The sequence below is a fragment of the Lissotriton helveticus genome, chromosome 3_2, assembly GCF_964261635.1.
Source record: "Lissotriton helveticus chromosome 3_2, aLisHel1.1, whole genome shotgun sequence".
In the NCBI taxonomy this organism is placed as follows: Eukaryota; Metazoa; Chordata; class Amphibia; order Caudata; family Salamandridae; genus Lissotriton; species Lissotriton helveticus.
In genome coordinates, this window is record NC_136062.1 from 280328172 (window position 1) to 280354498 (window position 26327).

Consider the following 26327-nt stretch of genomic DNA (forward strand, 5'->3'; position numbering starts at 1 on the left):
TACTAAATTCGAATTTCTACCATGTTCCCTGAGTCAGTTAGGATTATAAGAATGTTATAATCTAACTGCCCATTCTAACCTATGAGAACAGGTAGCCTTCAATAGTGAAAAAGGAAAATGGCTGTAATTCACTATTAGAACATGCTACACACATCAGAGCATGTCCTACCTTATACTTACAATGCACCTTGCCCTTGGGCCTACCACGGGGGTGTCTAATATGAAGCAAAGGGAAGATTTAGGGACTGGCAAGTTGGTGCACTTGGTCAAGTCAACATGGCAGTGCTAGACTGCACATAGGCCTTGCAATGGCAGGCCTGAGACATATTTTACAAGCTGCTTCTGTGGGTGGCACAACCAGTTCTGCACGCCCACCAGTAGCATTTGACTTACAAGCCCTGGGCACACATTGTGCACTGTACTAGGGCCTGGCAGATAAATCAAATAACCCAATCATGGAATTCAATCAGTATATCAATTTAACATGGGGAGCACTTGCACTGTGGCACTGATTAGCAGTGGCAGAGTGCCCAAAGCATAAATCCAGCAAAAACATATCAAAACAGAGGAGGCAATTCGTCAAAAATGGAAGGAAGACTCACACCAATGATGCCAGGTCTAACAGGAACATTTGAGTGTTGTGGGTTATGTTGATGACGTATCACAGAGGATGAATTAGACAAACAACTCAAACATGTAGCTAGAATAGTCATTATACTTGCAGAGAGCAGATTACAAAGTAAACTTATCAAAATCAAAAATATGTTCTTTAAATGTGATTTTCCTAGGATATGATTGATCCAGTGAGAGAAAAGGACTCACACTGAGTTCTTAAAATGATGCAGCACTAAACACTACAAACATTTTTAACAAAATCAGGCATTAATAGAATTTATGGGTTTTGGTCTATCATATGCTCCATGGAGAGAGTGAACTATTGTATTAGCTGATTGTCCCCACCTTCCCCGAAAACGGTGGAAAGGAATAGCACGCTTACAAATGCTGAGAACCTGATCGCTACCACATACCTGACAAAACAGGACAACAAAAAACATTTGATGCTAAGAATAGTTTTTAGTCTAGCTGGGTTTACAAATGTCATGTATATGGAATATCACCCTACACCAGTTGCATCTACGTCACAATTATTTTAAGCTACAGGAGTTCACGTTGCTCCAATAAAAGGAATTGTTATTGCAGTCCAGACAACATTCATTAAAGAAGGACATATGACTCAATCATTGCCTTACCAATACTATCATTAGGTGAGTATATCAAATTCTTAAGCCTTGCATATACGTTAGCTAGGTGCAATGGACTGCAATTCAGGCCAGTTCAGACATTCAATTATAATATGAACCACCTTTAAGGGCACAAAAATTCCTCGAATATCACCAGGCCGGCTAAAAAAAATCTCTCACACTAAAATCATTAAATAAATACAAAGCTGTTTTCTATGCGGACGGAGGAGTAGAGCCTGCAGTTGGTATACTTTAAAGATTGTCATGTTGCCTGTGCAGCAGTGAAAGCCATACTTCAGGATTCTGACTTTAAAATAAAGCTCCTACATGTGAAGCCCTTAGGAGATTCAAATGTGCAAATTGAAGAAATAATGGCCCTACTCCTAGGCTTGCCAGACACTAATGCTTCAGTCAAATCTTGATTATTTCTGACTTATCAGCCTGTGCACATTGGTAATCCAGTGATTACAGAGGCTCAGGAGGAAAGGTTATAAGAGCTATGCAGCTCTGGGTAGAGATAGCTGGCTTTAGAAGATTGCTCCCATTGGTTGATGTACAGCGCAGTTTGGTATATCGCTATTATTTTAAGCAGCACATCAGTTAATTGGTTCACCACATATGGGAATCACAGCAATGCTTTGTGTGTTACAAGAACAATAATGATGGACATCAAAGGTTACTTTTCATTATAAACTAAGATATATCCGTTTATAAAGCCTTCAACGTTAGTAAAACCACTACAAACCTATTGTAAGAAGTTCAACCGCTGTAAATAAAAATTTTTATCACCTTATCCGACTGAAGCCAATAAATACTGCAATATGGCCAATCCCCGTCCTTTGGATTGTGTGGCCTGCACATCTGAGGCTGATGGCTACAGACTGTCAGCCTGCTGTCCTGCTGACCACAGCATGCAAGGCCAAGGAGCTTTACTCTGGGTAGTGCCTTGCCTGGTGCCTTGGCTGGTGAGTACTTACTCTAGTAGGTGTCCAGCTTGTTTTGGATGGGACTAGGTCTAGGGTCATAGAGGACCCATCCACTGGTGTGTTCCCAGCCTTTTGGTATAGCCTGGTAGCTGGATCGTTTTCATATCTTGGAAGCTGCTGCCACTTTACCACCAAGCACTTTCTGGTTAATGATACTACTGAATATAGAATTCACTGTCTTGATTTTTTAATTCTCTACAATTCCAAAACCTGTTTACCTGGGACGGAGCCCACTGGATCGTTTGGTTTGATGATAGCCTAATTTGTTTCTTTTTAGAGAAAGAGCTCTGCAGTAAGTAATGTCACAATCCTCTCCCAGAATCTAGTCACTTCGGAATATTCCTGACCCCTTTCCGCTTCTACAGACAAATTCCTTGCCTACTTAGAGTAGAAGATAAGAACATAAGTTACTTACCTGTAAACTGTGGTTCTCCAGTATTGGTGTCTTTCATAGATTCACATGCTTGAATATTCCCCGTCGTCGAAGAGGGAGTCCCACGGTACATAGAATAGCAGTAATATATGCATATATACATGAAAATTACATAATTACATATATACATACATATAATGCAATAAAATATATATATAAAGTTTAAAAGTACCATAGAACAAAATAGGCCCATAGAAAGCCTAAGGGAGAAACTCACTTTAATAACATATCAGTGTCATTATGTATTGGTCCACATTCTAGCCAATCAGGCTGTAGCTCCCTCTAGAACCTTCTCTTCAGAAGCCCAAGTCCTCAGATTTTCGTAGCACCAAGTAACCAAAAGTGCCTGAGGAGAAGGGAGCATCTGAGGGGAGGAAGGGAGGGTCGCATGTGAATCTATGAAAGACACCAATACTGGAGAACCACAGTTTACAGGTAAGTAACTTATGTTCTTCTCCAGTATTAGGGGTGTCTTTCATAGATTGACATGCTTGAATAAGAGTAGAAAGCAGTAAATCATCATATAAGTCATAAAGGTAACATAAAAAAACTCCAAGCATACAATCTCATATCATTTAAAATGCAATGTATCAAGATTTAAGAGAAAATACCTTTATGACTGGAGGCGGGTAGCAACAGAGGCTCCCCGTTATTGGAAAAGATTCCGCAGCACCGCTTGTCCCACTGCCGCATCCGCGGCGTCTGTTGATTGTAGACAATAGTGCTTCGTAAAAGTATGGCTGCTCGACCACGTAGCAGCTCTGCAAATGTGTCGTAGAGGTACCCCCGCAAAGAGGGCAGTAGAAGTTGACACAGCTCTAGTTGAATGAGCTTGTACTGGAGCAGGAAGGGGCTTGCCAGCCCGTTGTTGACAAAAAGTAATGGTAGAAGAAATCCACCTAGTAATAGTCTGTTTGGTAACAGGTTGTCCTTTGCAAATCGGGCCATAGGCCACGAATAGTTGGTCTGATTTCCTGAATGGTGTAGTGCGCTGAATGTAAAACTTAAGACAGCGTTTCACATCCAACTAATGCAATGAACGTTCAGCAGGAGTTTGTGGATCAGGAAAGAAAGTCTTTAGAATGACAGGTTCATTGAGATGAAAATCACTTGGAACCTTCGGGATAAATTTTGGATTAGTACGGAGCGTAACCGCCTCATTGGAGAAATGGAAAAAAGGAGGCTGAATCGTGAATGCCTGGATGTCACTAACACGCCTAGACGATGTCAAGGCGAGCAGCAGAGCAACTTTCAACGTGAGGAATTTTAAGCCTGCGGAGTGGATGGGCTCGAAAGGAGGTAGGAGGAGTTGAGACAAAACCAGATTCAGGCGCCAAGCAGGTGGAGGGCGACGAATGGGTGAAAACATCCGGAAGAGGCCTTTGAAAAACTGTTGGGTGACTCTAGAGGAATACAATGACGTGGAACCATCATGACGGAAACGGGAAAGTGCTGCCAGAAACACCTTAAGAGTGGAGTGAGAAAGTCCTGACTTTGCAAGGGATAGGAAAAAAGGCAGGATCTGTTCCGGTTTGGCAGTCATCGGATCCAAAGCTTTGGTGTTGACCCAAACACAGAAACGCTTCCACTTCAGCTGATAGGTTTTAATGGTGGATGGAGTGCGAGCGTGCGCTAACACTTCCCTGCAATCTGCGTCGATGGTTAGACGTGAAAATTCCTTGTGTTCAGGTTCCAGGCATGGAGCTGGAGATATGCCGGATCTGGGTGGCAAATCTGACCTTGCTTCATTGTGAGGAGGTGAGGCAGAGGATGAAGCGATATTGGCTCGTTCTGGGAAAACAACAGAAGGTCCGAGAACCATGGGCGCCGCGGCCACTTGGGTGCGATCAGGATGACATGACAGGGTTGAAGCCTCATCCTGTGCAACAGACGCGGAATCAGAGGAAGCGGAGGGAAATCGTAGATGAATTCGTTCGACCAGTTGATCGAAAATGCATTTCCGCTCAACTCTCTGTGGGGATGACGACTTGCAAAGCGTTGGCATTTCCTGTTTGCGGCAGTCGCAAAGAGATCCACCTGCGGCTGGCCCCACTGGTGGAAAAGAACTTGAGAGTTGGTTGGTTGAGTTCCCACTCGTGATTGTCCGAGAGAGATCTGCTGAGTGAGTCCGCCAGAACATTGGAAACACCTGGCACATGGATGGCTGTAATATGAACCTGATGATGGATCGCCCAGTCCCATATCTCCTGTGCTTGTCGGGAAAGCAGAAGGGACCTCGTGCCGCCCTGCTTGTTGAGGTAGTGCATGCTGGTGGTGTTGTCTGTTCTCACCAGTAGAGATTGGCCCTGCACTAACCTCTGGAAAGATTTCAGGGCAAGGAAGATCACAAGAAGCTCTAGGCGATTTATATGCCAAGTGCGCTGGATTGCAGTCCACCTTCCTTTCACCGACATTCCTTCGAGGTGCGCTCCCCAACGCTCTAGGGACGCATCGGTTGTAAGCGTCAGAGTCGGAGTCACGTCTTGAAAAGACCAACCGATGGATATGTTCGGAGGGTGAGACCACCATTTCAGTGCCACCTGGATGCGGGGCGTGAGAAGGATCCTGTCGTTGAACGATCCTGAAATCTGTTTCCACTGTTTGTCTAGTTCCTCTTGGACAACCCTCATATGTAGCCTGCAGTTGGGGATCAACTGTATGCACGAGGAAGCCATGCCCAGGAATGATTTCAACATTCGGACTGAAATGTACAGCTTTGACTGCAGGAAGCGTACCATCTTGAGCATGCGGTCCTGTCTTTCCTGGGAGACGAAAACTTTTGCCAGCCGAGAATCTAGCGAGGCTCCTAGAAAATCTCGTCGCTGAGACAGGTGAAAGTGTGACTTCTGGCAATTGATGGAAAGGCCCAAGTCTTGAAAAAGAGAAAGACAAACCTGAGTGTGCTGATTTGCAAGTTGGAGGGTCGGGGCCTTTATAAGACAGTCGTCCAGGTATGGATAAAACTGAATGCCTTGCAGGCACAGAAAAGGAGCTACCGGGGCCATGATCTTGGTAAAGACCCTCGGTGCTGAGCGTAGGCCAAACGGCAGAACTCTGAATTGAAAGTGGAGGTGTCCGACTGTAAAACGGAGGTACCTTCTGTGCCTGGGGTGAATCGGCACGTGAAAGTACGCGTCCTGGAGGTCGATCGTGGAGAAGAACTCTCCGGGATTGAGATAATTCAAAATTTTGAGCAAGGTCAACATCTGAAAATTTTTCGAGGTGATGAATTTGTTCTGGGCCCGTAAGTCCAAAATGGGGCGCCACTCTCCTGACTTCTTCTTGAATAAAAAGAAGCGGGAGTAAAAACCTTTGCCTCGCTGGCCTTGCGGTACTACCTCGATAGCACCTTTCCTGATCATTAATTTGACTTGAGCCAATAGTTCCTCGAAATGGGGAGGGGGCGGACCAGTAGGAGGGCGATTGGGAGGAAATTTTGTAAACTCCAGGGTATGTCCTTTTGAAATCACATCTAGGACCCATTGATCGGAGGTGATGTTCGACCAATTCAAGATGAAGTTGGAGATTCCCACTCCAATTTTTACAGTCGGTGGAAGGTTGACGCTGGGACTGTCACTGTTTCTTTGCATTTGAACCACCTCTGTATGTGGTTTTCCTCTGGTATGGTCTGGAGGAGGCTTGTCGATTTTGGGACTGGTAAGTATTGCTTTGACGGTTGTCATTGTAAGAGCGATATTGGTTTGATCCACGAAATGTGGAAGAATTGCCGCCTCTACCACGTGCTCCTCGAAATGGCCGTTTTCTATACTGGAGGGTTGCTAAAGCCTTGGCCATATCTGTATCCTTTTTGATTGATTCGAGGACATCGTCGACATGTTTGCCGAAGAGCGAGTCACCGTCATATGGTATATCGAGTACTTTAGCCTGAACCTCCGGGCGAAATGCTGTAGATTTTAACCAGCCTTGACGCCTTAAAATTGCAGCTCCAGCCAATTGTCTGAACCCCGTAGAGGAGATATCAAGGGCGCAGTCAATGATCTCTGAAGAGATCTTTTCTCCCTCCTGAATGATGGCTTGTGCTTCCGCACGGATGGCATCCGGAAATTGTGGGATGAATGCTGCAATTTCGGACCACATTTGGCGGTCATACCGTCCAAGAATAGCCAAGGAATTAGCCGCCCTTACAGTCGTGGCTGCTATAGTGGTAAATGTTTTCCCTATGGAGTCCAGCTTGCGGCCTTCCTGATCAGGGGGAGATGTGAGAGGTGTGGCAGGATTGCGGGACCTTTTTTGAGCTGCCTGAGTAATGACGGAATCCGCCTTAGGCTGTGACACTAGGCATGCCGGAGAATTGGGCGGCGCTTTATACTTTTTATCCAGCCTTGGTAAGACAGCACGGATCGAATTTGGTTGCTCCATCAATTTGAGGCCTTCCTCCCAGATATGGTCGATTATCGGAATAGTGTGAGCTTGCCGTTGAGGTAAGTCTTTGAAGTCGTATAGAAAACAATCAGTCTGTTGGACTTCTAAAGTGAGGTGAAACCTCTTCGCAGCGCGGACCATTAAATTATGGAAACTGCCAATGTCCAAGGCGAGGCTAAGGCGACGTTGGTGGGGTCGAAGGTGTATGAGCCCTGTAATCGTCCCACTCTTGAAGGCCGTCATCATCATCATCATCATTGTGATCTGGGTTGTGAGGGTCTTGATCCTCGTTATCCGTATCCTACTGGGTACGTACTGGTGACTTGGGTGGAACTGGTGCAGGAATTTGAGGCTGTGGAGGAGGTTGCGGCACTGGAGAAACAGGCCTAGACGGTGGGAATCTGCGATTATAATTGTCCAGCATGTGCTGCAGATTCATTACTAAAGACAGTGGTATCTGTGTCGTTTGTTCCGCTATAGGTGCCTCTGAAATGTCCATAGGAAATAGATCTGTCCCATCTTCGACGTTCTCTTCCTCCTCTTCATCATAATCTTGGCACTTTATGTTTAGCTCGGATGGGCTAGACGCTTGGCCAAAGACATTCTCCACCTCTGAACCATCATTAGAGTCCTCCTCCGCAGACTGAAACAATTGGTCAGGAAGAGTAGAACCACTCTTGATAGGACTCAACTGTATAAGAGGCACTTTTTTGAGCGTGGAAGCAGTGACCACTGTGAAGGTGGTAGCCATGGCTAAAGAATGGTGCGCCGTCGACGAGCCCGTCGACGTAGTGGTAGAAGAACTCAAAGCAGGCTGAGAATCCGGAATTTTAGACGGATGTGATTTTGCCTTCGTCGACGAAGATTTTTTCGCCGTCGACGGGGGTAGAACCTTGCTCGTGGACGAAGATGATCCCGTCGACGAAGGTTGGGCCGTTGACGGTGCGGCAACCGTCGACAAAGTCGTAGTCGACGGCGAGTAGGCGTCGACGAGGTAGTCGCCGACGATGAGGGTCCCGTCGACGGACGGCGGCCCGTCGACGATGCTGTGGTCTTGGTCGACGACGAGGAGTGCGTCGACGGATGACGCGTCGACGGTGGCTTCTTCGTCGACGGTGTTGTTTTGACCATCGTCGACGTGATCTTCAAAATAGAGGTAATGGGTCTCACCTCATGGGTCGTCGTCGACGAAGTGGTGGTCGTCGACATAGTCCTCGAAGACATTGAACATGTCGTCGTCGATGTGGAGATAGCATCCACGGATTTCGTCGTCGTCGATGTCGTTGACGGACGCGTCGACGAGCCCGTCGACGAGCCAGTGCCCGTTTTAGAGGATGATGGCATGGCTTTGGACAGTGACGCCAGAGAGCCAGGTCCCGTAGGCGTAGTAGGAGGTAAATCCTGTGGGGAGACATCCAAAGAGATTCCCACGAGTCTACTTTTCTTGAGAAAAGGAGAAGACATCTCCGTCTCTGACCCACGCTTCTGAGAGGTCTTAGACTGGAAAGAAAAGACACTCAACCTCCGAGAGCACTGTGTCAGTAGTCTTCAACTTCTGTAGCCACAGAAGGAGACGGGCCTCTCTGTCCCTTGAAGTCTTAGGTGGAAAAGTACAGCAGTACTTACAGTTCTTCACTTCATGGCCCGGGTAGAGACAGTAAATACATTTACTGTGAGGATCTTCATGAAAGAGACGCAATTTTCCACAAGATGGACATGGCCTGAACAAAGATTTCCTTGAGGAAGACATCTGAGAAGAAAAACAGCTACGTAAGAAGAAAAAAACTGAGCAGAGCTCAGGGTGACTCCCTTCGTGCGGTAGAAAATCTGAGGACTTGGGCTTCTGAGGAGAAGGTTCTAGAGGGAGCTACAGCCTGATTGGCTAGAATGTGGACCAATACATAATAACACTGATATGTTACTAAAGTGAGTTTAGCCCTTAGCCTTTCTATGGGCCTATTCTGTTCTATGGTACTTTTAAACTTTATATATATTTTATTGCATTATATGTATGTATATATGTAATTATGTAATTTTCATGTATATATGCATATATTACTGCTATTCTATGTACCGTGGGACTCCCACATCGGCGACGGGGAATATTCAAGCATGTGAATCTATGAAAGACACCCCTAATACTGGAGAACCCCAGTGCCCTTTCTTTCCTTCAGTCCAAAAAGCTGAACCCATTAAAAACGAACTAAATTTACTGATTATCTGCATCTTCTAAAATGCTGGGCCAGAGCACTTGAAAGACATTGATACAAATCATAACTAATGGCTAATCTGACTTTAGATTATATTTTAGAGGCTACACATTAGCTTCCCTTTCACAAAAAAGAGTGCTTCCAAGCCTGATCTTAGAGGCAGACAACTCAACAAAATTAATTTTTTCTGTATTCGTGGAAATGGCGTCCCCAACCAAAAGTCAAACCCTCTGGAGCCTTCGAAAGTTCACTGATAATCTCATGTCCTTCATCATTAACAGAATAGATACTTTGCAAGGATGCGTCACCTCTTCCATACAACCTAAATAGTCCCTTCTCTCAGCCTCTGTCCCTCCTCCACAATTTTCATAGAATTCAATCTTATTAGTGAGGATGAAGTCTGTAAATATGTTAAATACTTAAAGAAATCTTTCCTACCATGGAATGTCTGCAATGCCGAAGCCATCAACTTGGGCCTCCCAATACTGCTTCAATTTATTACCAAGCTACTCAGTTCCTCACTCTCCTGTGGCCTCAACCTCAAACACTAAAGTAGTCCACTATAACATCCATCTTGAAGAAACCTTTTCTGTACAATTCCTCCAACAATAGACCAATCTCCAGCCTACCCTGCATTGCCAATGCCATTGAATCTGTGATCACACACTAATTCTCTGCCCATCTAGAACCTCATGATCTCTTCATTGTCTTTCATAAAGGCTTCAGGCTTTGAAGGAGCTCTCTAGATCAAGGCTCAGTCCTAATGGACCTCACTGCGGCATTCAGTGGTATTGGCCATGAGGTATTCCATGGTGGCTTAAAAATCTTAGTCAGCTTCAAAGGTACTTTGCTATTCTGCTTTTCCTCCATACTCCTAAGCCACACCCATCAGGGAAAATTGGACTAATTCCTCTCCATCTCTGGTGCAATTGCCTGTAGAGTCTCACAAGGCACAGCTCTATCGTGTGTGCTGTTTAAAGTGAGCCTTCTCACGAGGATCATTTACTTCTATGATTTAGGAAATCATATCTACCATTAGGAGACCCAGTTGCACATAAAACACAACTGTTAGGACAGAAATGTCTTTCGCATGGTAATGGATGTGTATCCCTGCCCTGAGTAGCCAACTGTACTGTTGCTCTTGGTGAAGGGTACTGCCTTCACCAAGGGCTAAGCAGCATGAGTGTAATGGTGGCAGCATACCGTGTAGTGATCAGTAGGAGTGAAAAGGTACTTTTCAACCTTTGCAGCTGGAGCGGGGACCACTGGCTCAGTCACCTTCTTAAAGATTTTGCTGTTGTGCGCTTAACTCACCCTTGGCCTACATCAGTTTGATGTAAAGTGCTGCGCAGCGCAGGAGTGGTGACTGGATGCTCTGGATGTGTGAGTGCCTGGGAAGGATGCAGTACAAAGATAGACCAGTGCTGTGCTGTGCATGCATGGTGAATGCGTGTTCTGGGTGCATGTATATCTGCGAGAAGTACATTACATGAGAGATGAAGTGCTGTGCAATGCGTGCACAGTGACTACATGTACTGGGTGTATGTGTATTTGCAAGAAATAAAATACATGAATGGTGACGTGTTGTGCAGCACGTGCATAGTGAAAGTGTGTGCTAGCAGTGTGTGTGTGCTGGCAAGTGACACATTATGGCATAATACAGAAAGGCTACAGTACTGGCCAGTTTGAGCTACCCTGTATGCCAGGAGGGACTGCAGTGAAAGTTATTGATGGATTAAAAGGAACGACGCTATGTGGAGCATAGCGATGGCCTGTATGCCAAGAGGATCTGCCATGGTACAGTCTACTGTGTGGTGAGGGCCAGCGCTTTGGCTTCTAGTGTTACAGCAACCCCATATGCCAGGCGGGGCTGGCGATATCAAAGTTGCTGAGGATCACGCCATTGAGAACTCTGTACTGCGTGATCAGTGGGTCACCAACAAGCATCGAGGACTGCTCCTGAGTTGCCCCCATGAATTGAGGAGGACACTGTGGGTGCGTCACCACATCACTGGGACCTGGCAGGAAACATCAGAATCTGTGGTCTACCCCAGACCTGGAACCCTATCGAGAAGGCATAAGAGCTGTGGCTACACACTGCGTGGAGAAGATCCCCTGGTTCTGAACTTTAAAGTCACTGCTGCAGAAACTGGGGCTTAGTAACTATTGGCCCTCCCCAGAGTCAATGAGTCTATTCTCAAGAGATAGGTTCAAAGGCCATCATTAGGAGTCTGTAGCTGTTGAAATTGTGACACAAAGCAAATGAAAGGTAACATTAGATTGTATTCTTGCAAAATCTTGCGCCCACTATGAAGCGACCATCAATGAAATTGTTCCACCTCTAGCAGCCAAGCTATATCTCCAATTTAGTTATGGCACTCTACCCGTTAAAGTGTTTAGCTCAAAATGGCAGGAAAAGAGCGAACTGGAAGACCAGTGTCCGGCAAGCAATTGGCTATAGAATCATTAGAGCATATACTCTTCTTTTGTCCTTGTTATCACAACCTCCAGGTCAAATGGATTTTGCCCCTTTATAAGAATCTGGACACTGAGAGCAATTTAGATGCCCTCAGAATCTTGAGAACCAACACAAGCAACGTACTTGTGTTTGGTTTGACAGAATATTTAATAGCACTATGGTTAAGACCATCTCTGCACTCTCCTATAATTTGAACTCTGTTCTACGTAGCTAAGCATAGCTACCCCGAAGGGTTTCCATGTGCATGGCAGGAGGACAGGATGCAGAGAGCTAAGTGAGCAGGTTAGAAAAGTCAGGTCTTCAGGCCCCTGCGAAAAGTAAGAAAAGACGCACAGTTCCTCAGTTCATCTGGAAGGGAGTACCTATGTTTCTGGCCTAAATAAGCAAAAGAGTGTCCCTTCGTGCGGGACAAGTGGAACCTGGGTACAGTAGACAGGACCTGTTGCGAGGAACTCAGAGATCGAGATGGATGGTATTGACAAACCTGATCCAAAATGTATTCAGGACCATGAGGAAGCTGGGATTCTCATATAGATCTTCATACCCATCTCAAGAATCCCAAACCCGGTCGACTGAACCTTTTTCCCTGTTCTAGAAGCATAAAGAAAGATCCTGCATTGATAACTTTAAACCGTTTCCATATAAATCCAAATGAACTCAAAGGACCACTGACTACCACTGAAATTTTAAAGATTTATTACAAAGCCAAAAATAGTTGAACATAAAAACATCTCAATAAAAGGTTCAAAAAGTAAACTGGCACTAATACAAACATAATTCTTCGCAAGATTCTTAAACGACTCAGGATAAAAAGCAAAGTTAGTTCTAGTAACATTAGGCAACCAAGAACAGTCCCAGCTTGAAGTTTGGACTGCCTTTACAAAAGGAGAAAAGAAAATGATTAGTCTGTCCCTACGCTATTCTAAGGTGACATCCCTACTTAACATTTCCATCAGACCTGAACAAAGGTGTCAGCGGTGAAGACTTCTAAAGAAGTACCATCCCTACTTACTAGGTCAATAACCTACCATTGAGCTCGTTCTAAGATACTCCTTCTACACCTCACTCTACCTAAGTTCCCAAGACGCTCTCTCTATAGCTTACTACATCCTTCTCTGTCAATCCCCTCTCAAAATCTGCTCTCCACCCTCGGGTGCTGTCCCTAATACAAAATCCCAAAATCAATCGACACACCCAGAGGTACTCCCCTCTGGCAGGTGAAGATTCTCGCAGTTTTCCAGCATGGCACCTTTCCATCCAGCATCCGTTGGTGTGCCCTTGGGTCCCAGACACCTTCTCTGTCAGGTACGCTCCACAGGATCCGGATGTCGAATATAAGGCCCACCTCCAAACGTCACAAACACTCTGATATTTTATCAACAGAGGATTTGAGCCATTAGGTGAGGGGAAATGTAAAATAATAAACAGGGAAGGGAAGGAAGGGGACAGTTGGGAAAGGGATGTACCTGAAACGACAGAACATACAGGGGTAAGATCACCATTCATGCAACACCGTTATATCTAAAGCACTTTGTAATAGACTATATACCTGTGGGGAAAAGGCAGGACTTGGTTATAGGTTTTCTCTGTTCCCCCTCTAGATCGATAAGCTCGAGACCTATATGGAACATACATAGGTTAACATCAATCTGGTATCAACTACTGACACACATGAACCAGGCAAGATACCTCCTATCATACCTGAAGCATAGTCTAAGCCTGCTCAATAAGGGATTCTGGGTGGGAGTTACCACCATGAAAGAATAATAGGACTGAGAGGGAACAGTGTAGCATTAAGAGTGCAAACATACAGAACACGGTAATGCGTGGGAAGCAAGGACCACTGCACTCCGCTCCGTCTGGTACAGTACTTCCAAAACACAAAGTAGTCCTCAGGTACCATACAATGGTAGAGATCAACGAATAATGACAGAAGGCTGTTGAATAGTAAGCAGAAAGGCTAACACTATAAAAGCACAACCTCCTTTAGACGTGACAATCGATTCTCACGGCAACGCGTAGCTGCGACCGCCACCGCGCTCCGCGAGTAAAAGGTAACCAAATGGACCAAAACAAATAACTATAACAAGCGCTTGTTCTGGCTACACGGAGCTGCGACCGCCACCGCGCACCACCTACCCAAGGTAGTAGAGAATCAAGTTTGGCCACCATAATGTACAAAGTGAAGAAGAAGACACGGCAGCGTGTGGCGCCCTACCACTCCGCTCCGCTCTTCAGCAAAATCCGAAACAAAGACAAGGCGCGGCAGTTCCTTCACTGCGCGCTCCGGGAAACGGCAACGCGTGGGGTGCACCACAGCGCTCCGCTCAACGACGTATTAAGAAGGGCGGGGGCCGCTCCTACCTGATGCAGAAAATCACCACGGCAGTCGTCCAAACGAGCCTCAAAGAGAAGCAGCAAGACGCGACCTCCCTTCTCCTGCTCAAGATCGGGACTCAGAATAACACGCAACAGGAAGCGTGTCACACAGACTGAAGTAGCCTCAGCCGAGGCATCTGGGAAATGTAGTCTTTCCTACCCAGAAAGGAAGGCAGTCTTTCCACTGCGTAGCGCTGTAATGCAGGCGCTTAGACGGGCTCTGACATTCTCTCTAAATGTTGCACTCCCGAATTCCTTGGCAGCTCTTCCTCCATCCGCGTCTACTATCCTAAATTCTAAACAATGGTCCCTTCTACCTAACGAGCCTTGTGGCCTTGCACCTGCAAACTGAAATACATGGGAACATTTCTGCAAACATTGAAGTTACAATTCAATATTTTGCTGAAGACAGCTTCTTCCTGAAGCGAGAAAATTATTTCCCTCTCAATGAAAGCTAACCTAAGAAAACACAATTAGGCCTCTACTGGCTTCAGCATATCCCAGGCCCTTGCACGTTTAAATACAGTCCTAATATAACAAGCATTACATTTCATCACTATAAAGCTCCAATTCTATTTTCAATGCAAACAATATATTCTCATACTAAAACTCTATGTTAATCTACTCATTTATAAACGCATGTATTAATTCATCAAGGCACATCCTTACTAATGTGACATTTCACATAAGATTACACTTCTGCATTAGGCAACACTGCATCTCGATTAAACCACATTAGTCTCTCATTGATAAACATAAACACATCATGCTGTTTCTTAGCCTAACGTTACATTGCTAAACTACATTAGTAGGTCCTCTAAATATGCGGGTGCTGACTACTTGTGAATATAGTGCACCCCTACAAATTTCAAAACAACATGGCGCTCTCTCAACCACTTCCAGCTTTTGCCGTAAACATATAGCCTCGAGCTTTGCACTTGAGGCAATTTGAGATAGTAAGCCAGTGCAGCTCATGAAGGCAAATTTGGGCAATTGATAAAGAAGCCTGGCAGCAAAGATCTGTCCTAGTTGCAGCCAACGGAGAGAAGTTTTGTCGGCTCCCAAATACGCAGATTATCGTCTGGAGATAAGAGCTAGAATTACTGTCCTTTGCGCAGAGATGGAGATCAGACAAACAAAGGTTTATAGAATACTGATGTTTTGAACAAGGTTAGGCAAATGGACCTTAATACTGATATGGTAGTGCTCAGGGTAGAGATGCCCTTTGTAAATAAACACGTTTGTTGTGCAGAATGTTCTTTCCTTAAAAACTCAACATATAAAAACAAGCAATTAAAAAATACAGAAAAGTAAGACGTCTTCGAATATGTGCAAGGCTAAGCCAACCCAAATCTGGGGCATAAGGAATAGCCTTATCTTTAAATATATGACATCAATGTTTGTTTCTTTCATCGCTAGATTATGGCTCAGGAATAAAGGACCATGTGGTGAGGCTGATGACCTATCTGCCAGGAGTTCCTCTTGCAAAGATACCTGCAGGACCGGACCTGTTGTACGAGGTTGGACAACTCGCAGCAAAACTGGATAAAGCCCTTGAGGTAAGATACACTTGTGAAGTCTAATATGTGTTACATCAGTGTTACAGTACTTAATTTGTAAAAAATAAATAAATGCCAGGGCCCTCGTCAGGAAGCCACTGCAGCTTGTATCACACATTGTCCCTCCCGGCGCTGTCAATGGCAGTATCAACACAATTGATAACCATCTTACTCCTAAAATTGTGACAATTCAGTATATTCCGGGTCCTCAAAGCTATAATAATGGCTTGGGTGGCAGTCAGTACTCATTATTTTTGTTGTATATTGAATGAATAAAAAACTGGTGTGCTCATCTTTAAATTAGACAGACAGCACCACCATGTGTCAGACTGTTACAATCCCTAGAGTTGACAAATAAATGCTGGTGCCTTGCATTAGAAACCACCGGCTCAAATTAAGCATTACATCACACAGACATTTCATTAAATCAGTTTAATCTGAGGGATTTTTAGTCTTTGAATAAATGTATTTCCAGACATTACAAAATCAGTTATGCTGAAATTTATTTTCTGCCACTGCCCTTCCCTCCCCTACTTGGGATACCACAGCCATACTATGAGATTTGCTCCTTTACAGGGCTCATAGAAATGCAGCTCCGTAATACCAAACACTCCAGTAATGGTACTGCTTTTCCTGGTCTTATTTTTATGGAGCCATATCTCCGGTCAAACGAGGATATCCATTTGCCATTGTTCATGCCATACTATCAAAGAAAGTGCATCAACAAAAATGTCCAGGGTGGTAAATGCGTTCGGTGTACATGGCATAGTTGTAGCATGCACCTCAAAGGGCCCATTGGAACTGGGAGCCAGGGACTGCTGCACTGTGGGTAGAGTGGAGGATATAATAGCGGTCCAAGTGCATTAAAAAGTAAGGGAACTGTGATGCTGTATACAGTGGGGGTGGGGTCAAAGGCGTGGCTAAAAAAACAAAATATTCTGTAACTTTTTTCGGTCTTTCACTTTCAGGTATGTACATATAAAATAATACGCAGTTTAAATGGAAAATAAGTGCAAGTTAACTAGTTAATCAGTGGTAAATGGACTGTCGTACTTTATGAAACCTCTATTAGTTAATGCACTGCAGAGATTTGTGTCTGTAACCAGAGCGCCACAGAACTAAAGCTTGATTGAAGCAGTGGAGAACAGTCAGGAGCCTAACACAGGCCCCTGCAGCCCCTTCTTGCCAGGGGCCTGTGTTACACACTTCATAGCTCAGCTGGTAACTCCTTTCAAATGCCGCTCAAAAAGAAGAAGAAATCTGTCTCATCAGGAAGTGCACATTAATTAAAGCCAATACCGGCTACCAAGCTCCCATTGTATATGCAGACTGGCCAGTTGTGCACATTTACCTTTCTTTCAGGCAAGCAGGAACCTGGAATTAACCAACCCAGGACGAGGGTTATCACTTCACAGAAAGTAGGGGAACTGTTTTCTTTCAGTTAAAGTATGGGCACGTCCTGCCCCTCCGATCTCCCCCACGTCAACCACTACCCAAAGAGAGGGAGAGGGGCATCCCTCAGGCCACACTGCCAGTGTCTCTTCGGGGGGCATCAGGCACCTTGGGGTTCACGTCACCCATGAGCACCGGCGGCTCCTCCATGTGGGCGTCAGAGCGCCACCCCACTGCTTTCTCGCAGTGCGAGAAAGCAGAAGAAGGGTATGCCTGGTTGGGGGCGGGCAGCTGGGCTGGTCAGAGAGGAGTGGCTAGCCCAATGTTATGGGCGCTGACTGTTTGGTCAGCCCCAGGGTCGACCAAATCAGTCAGAGAACTCTCCAGGCTGTGCAGCAGTGTAGGCTACTGCACAGCCTGCATGAAGAAATGGCCTCCCCGTAGATGCCTGGAAGGACGGCTTCCTAGCCAATCACAACACTGCCATTGCAGCATTCTGATTGGCTTAGGGGGAAGAGAGGGAGGCTGCCTGCTTCTGCTTCCTGTTTGCAGAGAGTAGGAGGCACAACGCGGGAGTACGGCAACGGAGGCAAGGGTAAAAAATGTTTAATTAAAAAAAAAAAATAATTACCCCTCCCCGTGTGACCCCCTGGTAGTCCACCCATGATTCATGCTAGCCGTGACTGCCCATGAGTGTGAGTGCATCTGAGCTGATGCCCTAGTGTTTGTAGTATTTGGGGGGCACCACATGGCCCTCTCAAAGGCCGGCGCAGGGTGGCCCAAGGCAACCGTTTCAGCTGTGTGTCTGTGGCTTCCTCCTACCTTCTTTCAGACATCCTGTCTTTCTATTTGGGTCTGCACATGAGACCACCCATTCATATTACAAATGAGATGCACGGCACTACCCCATCCATACGGAGTGGGGTGCTACTGTATACGTGTGTGTGCACATGCATACGAATACGACGGCTGTGCACCTCCCTTGTCATTGAAGGCTTATGTTTCATTCACCTAGTCAGCCAAAAACAGGTGTGTCTATGCTGGCGCTGACCTAAGCAGCAGTATGCATGCTAGAGCAGTGACGAAAAAATATTTTTTTGAAACTGAAGTTGTTATGAAGCATCCAACAATTTATAGGGCCTGACTTTCAGATCGCCGTCAGGCCAATACAAGAACTCAGTCAATAAATGCTTTACTAGGATTTGTGTGGTGTTTTTTTTGGGCAGTTGTTTTTATTGGCATTTTCCATTTTGGCAAATACAGCACTACATTAATGGCAGTGTTTTGTTCCAGTTGGTACTCCATCATTTTTTGACGACTTATTCCACCACATATTTAGTTGAGCCTCCCACAGGCCTTTCCCACTGTCGCAGCACCCGCCCCCCGTCCCTCAGCTTTTCAGACCTTCTTAAAGCATCCCCACAGGCATCAAGCATGCCTTCCCAGGTCTCCAAATCCTCCTCAAACATGTCATTTCTTTGGGTGAGTTTTATGTGCTGGCCGTCAGCCAGCGTCCACTCCAGCAGGTCCGCAACCAGGCCTTCACTGTCGGAGCTAGGATCTATGTTTAATCTGCAAGTTGGGTTTACCCAGCGACGACTCCACCGTTAAGGCGGAGGACTGTACCCCTACTGCTCTCTGAGCAGTGAAAAAAGGACAAGTAAAGGGATAGTAACACAATGTTATTATCATTTTATTTTTCAGTACTGAGCACTTTAGGGCGGGCTGAGCTGGGCTGTCATCACGAGCAGGGAGGAGGAGTGTTGGGCACCATAAGTGCACATAATGGTTTGGTCGTCCGTCTTAGGACGGCCAAACTGACAGGCTACACCAGGCTGTGTTGCACAGCTGGGTGAAGAACAGTCCCAGGGACAAAGGCCCTGTCTTAGTGGCAAACTGGGTTGCTCAGACCAATCACGACGCTTCTGTCATGCTGGTAATAGGATTACCAGCATGACAGGAGCGTCATTATTGGTTTAGGGGAGTCTGCAAGCCTGTGCGCTGCCAGGTGTCGACAGGAACACAAAAAGGATGTAGGAGAGGTGGTGACCAGCAGGTAAGTGATCTTTTCTTTTTTTTCCCCGCCTCACCACTTGTGTTTCATAGCAGCCACCACTAGGTTTACCTCCTGAATGGGCTAAATATTTTTAGTTTTTCCAAGGTTGCCAGCATGAGTAACACTGTATAATCTACTGTACAGCACTACAGAACAGCAACGAAATGTGTTACCAAGTGCTATAAAACATAGATGAATATTATCATCAAGGCCAAGTTAGGAATCCCAAAATCCTAGTTTGAATGAACCACCTCGTTTCCACTGTTTAATCCAGATGCAGTGTTACTTTGATAGCCGATGTGTTAACCCCACCCACAACAAACTATGATTCCATCCACCAACCTAGCACTCACCCCATTCATCTTTTCCCAAGAAATTCCTGAAGACCTGCCTCTTTCTCAGACTGGCCAAAAGCCTCTGACTGCCTGCTCCCCTGCTGCTTGACTGTGACCATAGGCTGTTTAGCTGTTTTTAGGTTACAATCAACTATAATAAGATCAATAAATACCTATAAGGTCGATGTATTTACCAGCACCCATCCCTGAAAAGTGGGACCACTGCTTTCTATGTGTCATTTCCTGCTTTCTTTGCTACTTTAGTCTATTCACCACCGCTCCCTTCTAAGGGTAGACATAAACAAGGGCATCACCTGTTTGGACCTGTTTGCACCTGCAGGGACTTATGGGTAAAATCTGGCATACAAACTAGCCACATCTAGGGACCATACCAGACCAAGAGCCTGAATATTACCAGACTGGAAACAAAACATTACAAGATGGAAAAAAAACCAAAAGGGTCTGTTCATGCTCCCAGGATCTGGAACAGCATCGGATTGACATCAAACCTCCTACAATTCAGAAAAAAACCTGAAGGCACACCTCTTCATGGAACACTACTACGGCTGACTTGAGAGACAGCCTTGACCTCCTCCCAATTATTGCATCTTCATGTGGACCATGCAATCTGTTCAGAGCTCCACAACTCTTAAGCTACATACATATATATGGTAGGAACCATTGCCATTCATTTCTCACACTTCTGCTACTATTATATTCCATTGTAGTTCTTACCCACCGCACAATGACACATTTTTGTCTTTTGTGAGACTGTTCATCCTGTAATTAGGAAATGAATAATGCGAAACGTTTAACAGAATCCAATACATTTCCGGGATCTCCTGCATTCATAAAGGATGCAAATTCACACATACATTGACACTTTTTGACATTCTGAATTTTACACATTCTAACTAAATGGATTTCGAAATGATAGTAAATGGTGCCCAGAGTTCCATTAGATATGCTAAATTATTTCTTAATTTTACTTGTCATTGAACCAGGTTTTCAGACTGAACTTACATACCCATGAATAAAGATACAGGATCTTGGAATTAGACAGTGCCCTGATCACTATACTATAAGTTAGCTTTTTGTTGTTGTTATTCTTTATTGTAGATGGTCACAAGTACCAACTTTCACAATATTCCATAAAGATCATGAACAGTGCAAATTAACAAAATGTTCATATTTAATGTACAACACATGCATTAATTGTTTGTCTGCATTGTGTAAAAGTTTAGTGTTAATATACAATTCATAAAACATCCCATAATATGTAATTACTGAACAAGAAAACCTAATTTAGAAAAAGAAATAAAAGTACATATAATTTGGCCATGATGTGGAGGCTGCTCGTTCTCACTCAACTCCGCTAGACTCTGGAATTCCCTCCCCATCCAACTCAGATCAGAACCCAAATTACTTACATTCTGTAAACTCCTAAAAACCCTGCTTTTTAACAAACCAGAGTAGGCTGAATTGTAGTGTACTTGGGCGTGTTGTCCGCAGCTCTAAGACGCCCGAGGGTAGCTATCGCGCTTTATAAACGCTCTTTTCATTTCATTTTCTTTACATTTCATAATTTAAATATATATATATATATATGTACACACACACACACACATATATATCGATGCATATAGGTATATATATATATATATATATATATATCTACATATATATATCTACATACATATATATATATTCCTCTCAATTGTCCCCGTCACAGAGGGAACGCTTCTGTTGGTGCCCGCGTACAAGACCGGGAGCGTGTCTTTCTTTAATTCCAATATCAAAAAAGTTCACGCGGCACACTTCTTGGCAGATAAATCACGATTTATTCACACAGGTCTCTAGCAAAACTCCTACGCGTTTCGAACAAACGTTCTTGATCACGGCAGTGTTCTACAATTAGTCCTTCACTCAAATGTACGTTTTTTGTTTTTTTACCTGTCAGAAGCACGGAGAAAGGCAGAGAGAGCGTGATGACGGTAGTGTGCACTGGCATGCGGGAGCAGGTTACTGGCAGTGTATATACCGAGTTACACAATACCAGACCCTCTCAACTGAATCCCGCAGCGGAATGGGGTTTTTGCATGCAGGAATCAGGAGGTGGGAGACTCCCGCTTGAATCGGGAGGGTTGGCATGTATGGAAGAATTCCCTTTCGCATGAATTGAGCTGACTAATCTACTTAGTATTAAAATTAATTTGAAATCTGTTATACATCGGGCATCCACTAGGTGAGCGCATTAAAGTCATGTCCTCCAGGGGAGTTTATTTCCCTCTACAGAAGCATGAGACCCCTATGTAGACCTACGGTACCAGAATATCACGGGCTGAACATTTTATGCCCAATAATATTGTGTCCTAAACATTATTGGCCAAATTATTGTCCCCTTGCAATTATTAATAGAAAATCTACACCCACAAAGTAATATTTTTATAAATAATTGTATGACACAATATTTATATTCGATGATATTTATTTTGATATTCTGACAACCCCTGTAGAATAGAATGAAAGGCAGTGTAAGTCATGGTTAGTGTCAGTAACCAAACTTGTATAAAGACTGAAAGAACAGACATTCGGCAACGAAACAGTCATTTTGTAATTGGAAAGGATTTTGCTGTAAGTTTTTGCAAGAATCAGAGCAGATTGTTACTCATGGGAGGCCTCCAGCTCTCTTAGCTCATAGGTAGTTTATTGGTGGAGGTTTCTGCCTCAGCAGTACAGAAGGAGAAATATTTTTTTTTAGATTTGCTTGTATCCGCAGTAACAATTAACAGTCTCAGGGATTCCATTTTTTTCAGGAAAAATTTAGTTTACGCTGGCTTAATTTCATGCAATTTTCAGCATTTGCATTGTGCTTTTTATACAAATGCTCAAGATAACGGTATTTGCACAATCTTACGCTGTTTCTTTTACTGCAAAATGTGCCTTTCCCAAATGGATTTAAGAATGCATTCACATTAAAACAAGCATTGGAAATGCCAATAAGTCTGGCGTCGCCAGCCTTTTTGCAATACTTGTTTTGATTTGTCATGGCTTTTGCAAAGCTGCTGGGTATTCATCACTCAAAAAAAGAAAACATTGACTAAAGGCAAAAAAGTGTTTTGGTCTTAAAAAGCACACGTTACAATAGTACTCCCTGCAGTGAAGGGAACTACTTTGTGCACTCATTGTGAAAGGGCATCATGCTACAATTCATAGTGAAGTCAGCCAATGACTGAAAGGGGTTGATGCATTGGCCCTTGATGCATTCTTGAGTGTGTTGAAGAAAAATGTGAATGACCCAACCACAGACAAATGGATTAATTGTGGCTGAATCCCCCAGTATGGAGCTAAGCCACACACATAGTTTTATTAACCCCTTCTATGCTAATGACAAAGTCAGCTCGTCATGCAGTACCACTGGACCTGTGCTTATGACGAGCTGACCTTGTCATGAACAATGGGGAAAAAGAGGACCCAGCGCAGCAGAAAAATACCCTGTAGCATTGAAGGTGTTAAAATCAAAAGGTCTTCTCTAACACAGACCTAAAAAAGCTAATCGTTCTGCCATTGTCTAGCAATTTCTTGACTTTGAGAACGAAAGTAAGAAGGCAAAAATCAAAGCAAGAAGGAAGACAAGAAGGCAAGGAGCATTTAAAGAAAAAAGAAAGCACAAAAGAAAGAGAGAGAGAGAAGGAAGGACACATTTAAGGAAAGAAAGAGAGCAAGAAAAAAAGAAAGAAAGATGGAAAGAAGGATAGGTGGAAAGAAAGACCTAGTGCCAGCACTTTCCTCTCACTTCGTAATCAGGAGTGTCATGTATAATGTCTTGTGGTGAATTCATAAATATTACTCGGCCAGGCTTTTGGTACCTTAATGTTACTAAATTTGATGGCCAGTAAATAGCTATGTCTCAAACCATCTGTTTTTTTTCCTGCAGTGCACATGCTGCAAATGCAAATTCTGCTACACACAATACCACATAATTACTATCCACATATTTCCATGGCACCTCCTGCCACATAATTCCACTAGACAAACCCACGCCACACCACACAATTCTACCACACACAATTTCACAACTAACAATTTCTATCAAGCCCTTCCACTCCACATCACATACATTCACCCTAATACAAACCAAAACACATGGGTAAAAACCATTATCATTTACTACGCCGATAGTCCTGACTCTCACAAATACGAGACTTATTGCTTTTCAAATGCCTGTTTGTCAATGTGATCCCCTAATGTAATGAACATGGAAAGCTTGTATTTAGAGATGCAGGCCTGTTTGTCTGGGCTCACTTATTTTTAATATGGTCCAAGTAGTTGACTCTAAACATTTCTATCTTAGATACAGACAATTTACTCCTTGCCAGTTGATACATCACAACAGGTTCAGGTCCATGGAAAGGGAAGCAGGCAGGTCCCGTATATTTATGGTCTGCTATGGGTTTCACAATGACACGTTGGTGGTGTGGGACATTTGCTCTCCTTTTGGCATTTCCTAGCTGACTGACATACAAATATACATTTTTCTGACATGATGCCTGAGTACATTGAATGTCGATGGAACATTCACTGGTTGTCTTGTTTCACGGCAGTCCGTTTTCTCTCATAAGCCATGCGTTGGACCGCACCACTGCACTCCCACCACTGCGGCACACTGACCGCCCGCTGTGTGCTCCCTCCAGGAAACTACCAGCAGGAAGGATGGATCCGAGCTCGTGGGGGCTCGTCGAGGGCTGGGAGCCTGGCAGTCACCCTCCAATCAGGGACCTTGCAATCGCTGATGGTCTCCCTCGTTCCGATGCTGAAGCTACCGCCAGGCCTCCCGAATGTTTGCGGCGCTACATACTGTGTCACTCCTACAATGCCAACTCCACCAGAATTCTATCATCACCCATGCTGTCCTAGTTTTTATTCATACACAGACTGGCTGGCTTTGAATTATCATTTGGGCACTGTAGTCCTAATTTCCCCAAATCCGTATCTTGGGAGTCCTCTGTATGTCACCTGCTTTTGTGTTTTCTTTGTTTCCTTTACAGTTCACAGTGGCTTGGTTAGGTTTTGGAAGAGGTCAGTTTTCATCAGGTGCTCATCCAGGTGTGAAATATGTCTTTCTTTTCCTGCATGTGTCGCTTGCCCGTATCACACATGTCTGAATTTCCTTTCAGATTGGATATAACACAAACTTGTGCATGCTTGTTTCTTTTTCCACACCAGGGACACTTCAGCATGGCACTTGATAGGTTCCAATGTTTCGCACTGAGTAGGCGTATTTGACTTTCTTCGAACCCTTTTCAGTTTTTACAACATGCGCACTATTCCTAGAGTGCATGCTACTTCGCTTCTTCATCTCTATACTCCTCCTTTTACTTTCTCCAATTGGGACATATTCCCTTTACCTAATTAACATGGATCTTTCACATGGATCTTCCACATTTCCTACAGAAAGAAATGTGAGTGGGATTCCTTTCATGAAAACTGGCGCCTGATTATTTCTGGTTTGGTGATAACTCATTTTAGACTTTCACCACTTCCTCAGTTTAAATCGTTACTGAGCTAGGACTGACTCCTTGTTACCTTTCCATATAGGTGACTACCTTTTGATTTCTCCTGATGAAGACCCAGAGGATTCATCCAGTTCAGGAGAGAAAACGTCAACTTGATTGACGCCCACCCCTGACATTCATTGTTGGATACTTATACTCTTATGCTTTGAAACTTTGGTTTCTAATTGCTCAACTAAATAATTCAAGAGTTTTGGGTGATTCGTGTAGATTTTGTACATTCTTTAAATATAGATTTATTTTTATGTCACTTTTGTTGTCATTGCTCACGGATAATTACATGGAGCACCTTTTTGGATTTGTGTATACAAGATGATCAGTCTATTTACATATATGATTCAAAATACAAAATGTAAATATCTGCAATGTGATTGTAAGATTTCTTTTTTCAGCTAAAAAGGAATTGACTTGGACTACAGGTCAATAGAATATCCATATCTTTTTTAGAAAGAAATTGTGTTTTGAATTTTCCCTCCTGGTAGAACATTTGTTTGCATGAGTGAAACACAAGTAGTCATATAAACATACAACACTTCGAAAGGTATTTACAACATAATTGGCAGGAGACAGAAAATTATAAAGCATCAAATCTGGCTTGTGCTCACATCTGGTCGAAAGATCCTGCTTTCAGCTTAGGCTCCACAGCCAAAAATAACACTATAATAATTTGTTGTAATACAAAAGTCTATTACCCATGGTGTATATTCTATAGATTTTTTTATTTATGCTTAGTTACAAGGTAAGTTCCAGGTAAGTAAGTAGATGATAACAGATAGCATGTAAATAGCGGATAGCCCCACCAGGAACAGCCTCCCTGTTGCTAAGCCTGCACACTCCAACTGACAGTAACCTTGTAAATTATGTGGTAAAGCAGCCTGGGTGAGGAATCTGGTGAAGGATGCTCTTAGATCGGTAATACTTATCACCATGACAGATTTTGTTCATATTGTCTTTGGTCAGTCTGAGCTCTTGCTTCCACCTGCCCCTTACACACTAAGGGCCCGATTAGGATGGCGGACGGACCAGCGTCCGTCCGCCACCCCCGAGGTGGAGGGACCGTCCGCAGGGGCTGCGGCGTTCCCTCCCTCGGAATTAGGATGTGACCGCCACACTGGCGGTCACATCCCCTATATTTAACATTGCGGCGGATGCTGCTCCAAGCAGCACCCGCCGCAAGGTTAAATGTGCATGTTTTCCTTTGCATGCACGAAGCGGCAGGCACCGCGTGGTGCCTGCCGCTTCGTGCATGCAAAGGCAGGGGGGGTACCATAGGTACCCCCCCATGTGCACCCCCCACCCCC

General features: G+C 44.3%; 1 protein-coding gene across 2 annotated transcripts in view; it reads left to right on the plus strand.

The window, feature by feature from the left end:
* The window catches only part of LOC144826656 (hydroxylysine kinase-like), a 248876-nt gene that overhangs the window by 207099 nt on the left and 15450 nt on the right, over positions 1-26327 (plus strand). For both annotated transcript variants that reach the window (XM_078685215.1, XM_078685216.1), the window contains one exon: positions 15531-15670. In XM_078685215.1, coding sequence (XP_078541341.1) covers positions 15531-15670 — 140 coding nt within the window. The remainder of the gene's footprint in view (positions 1-15530; positions 15671-26327) is intronic.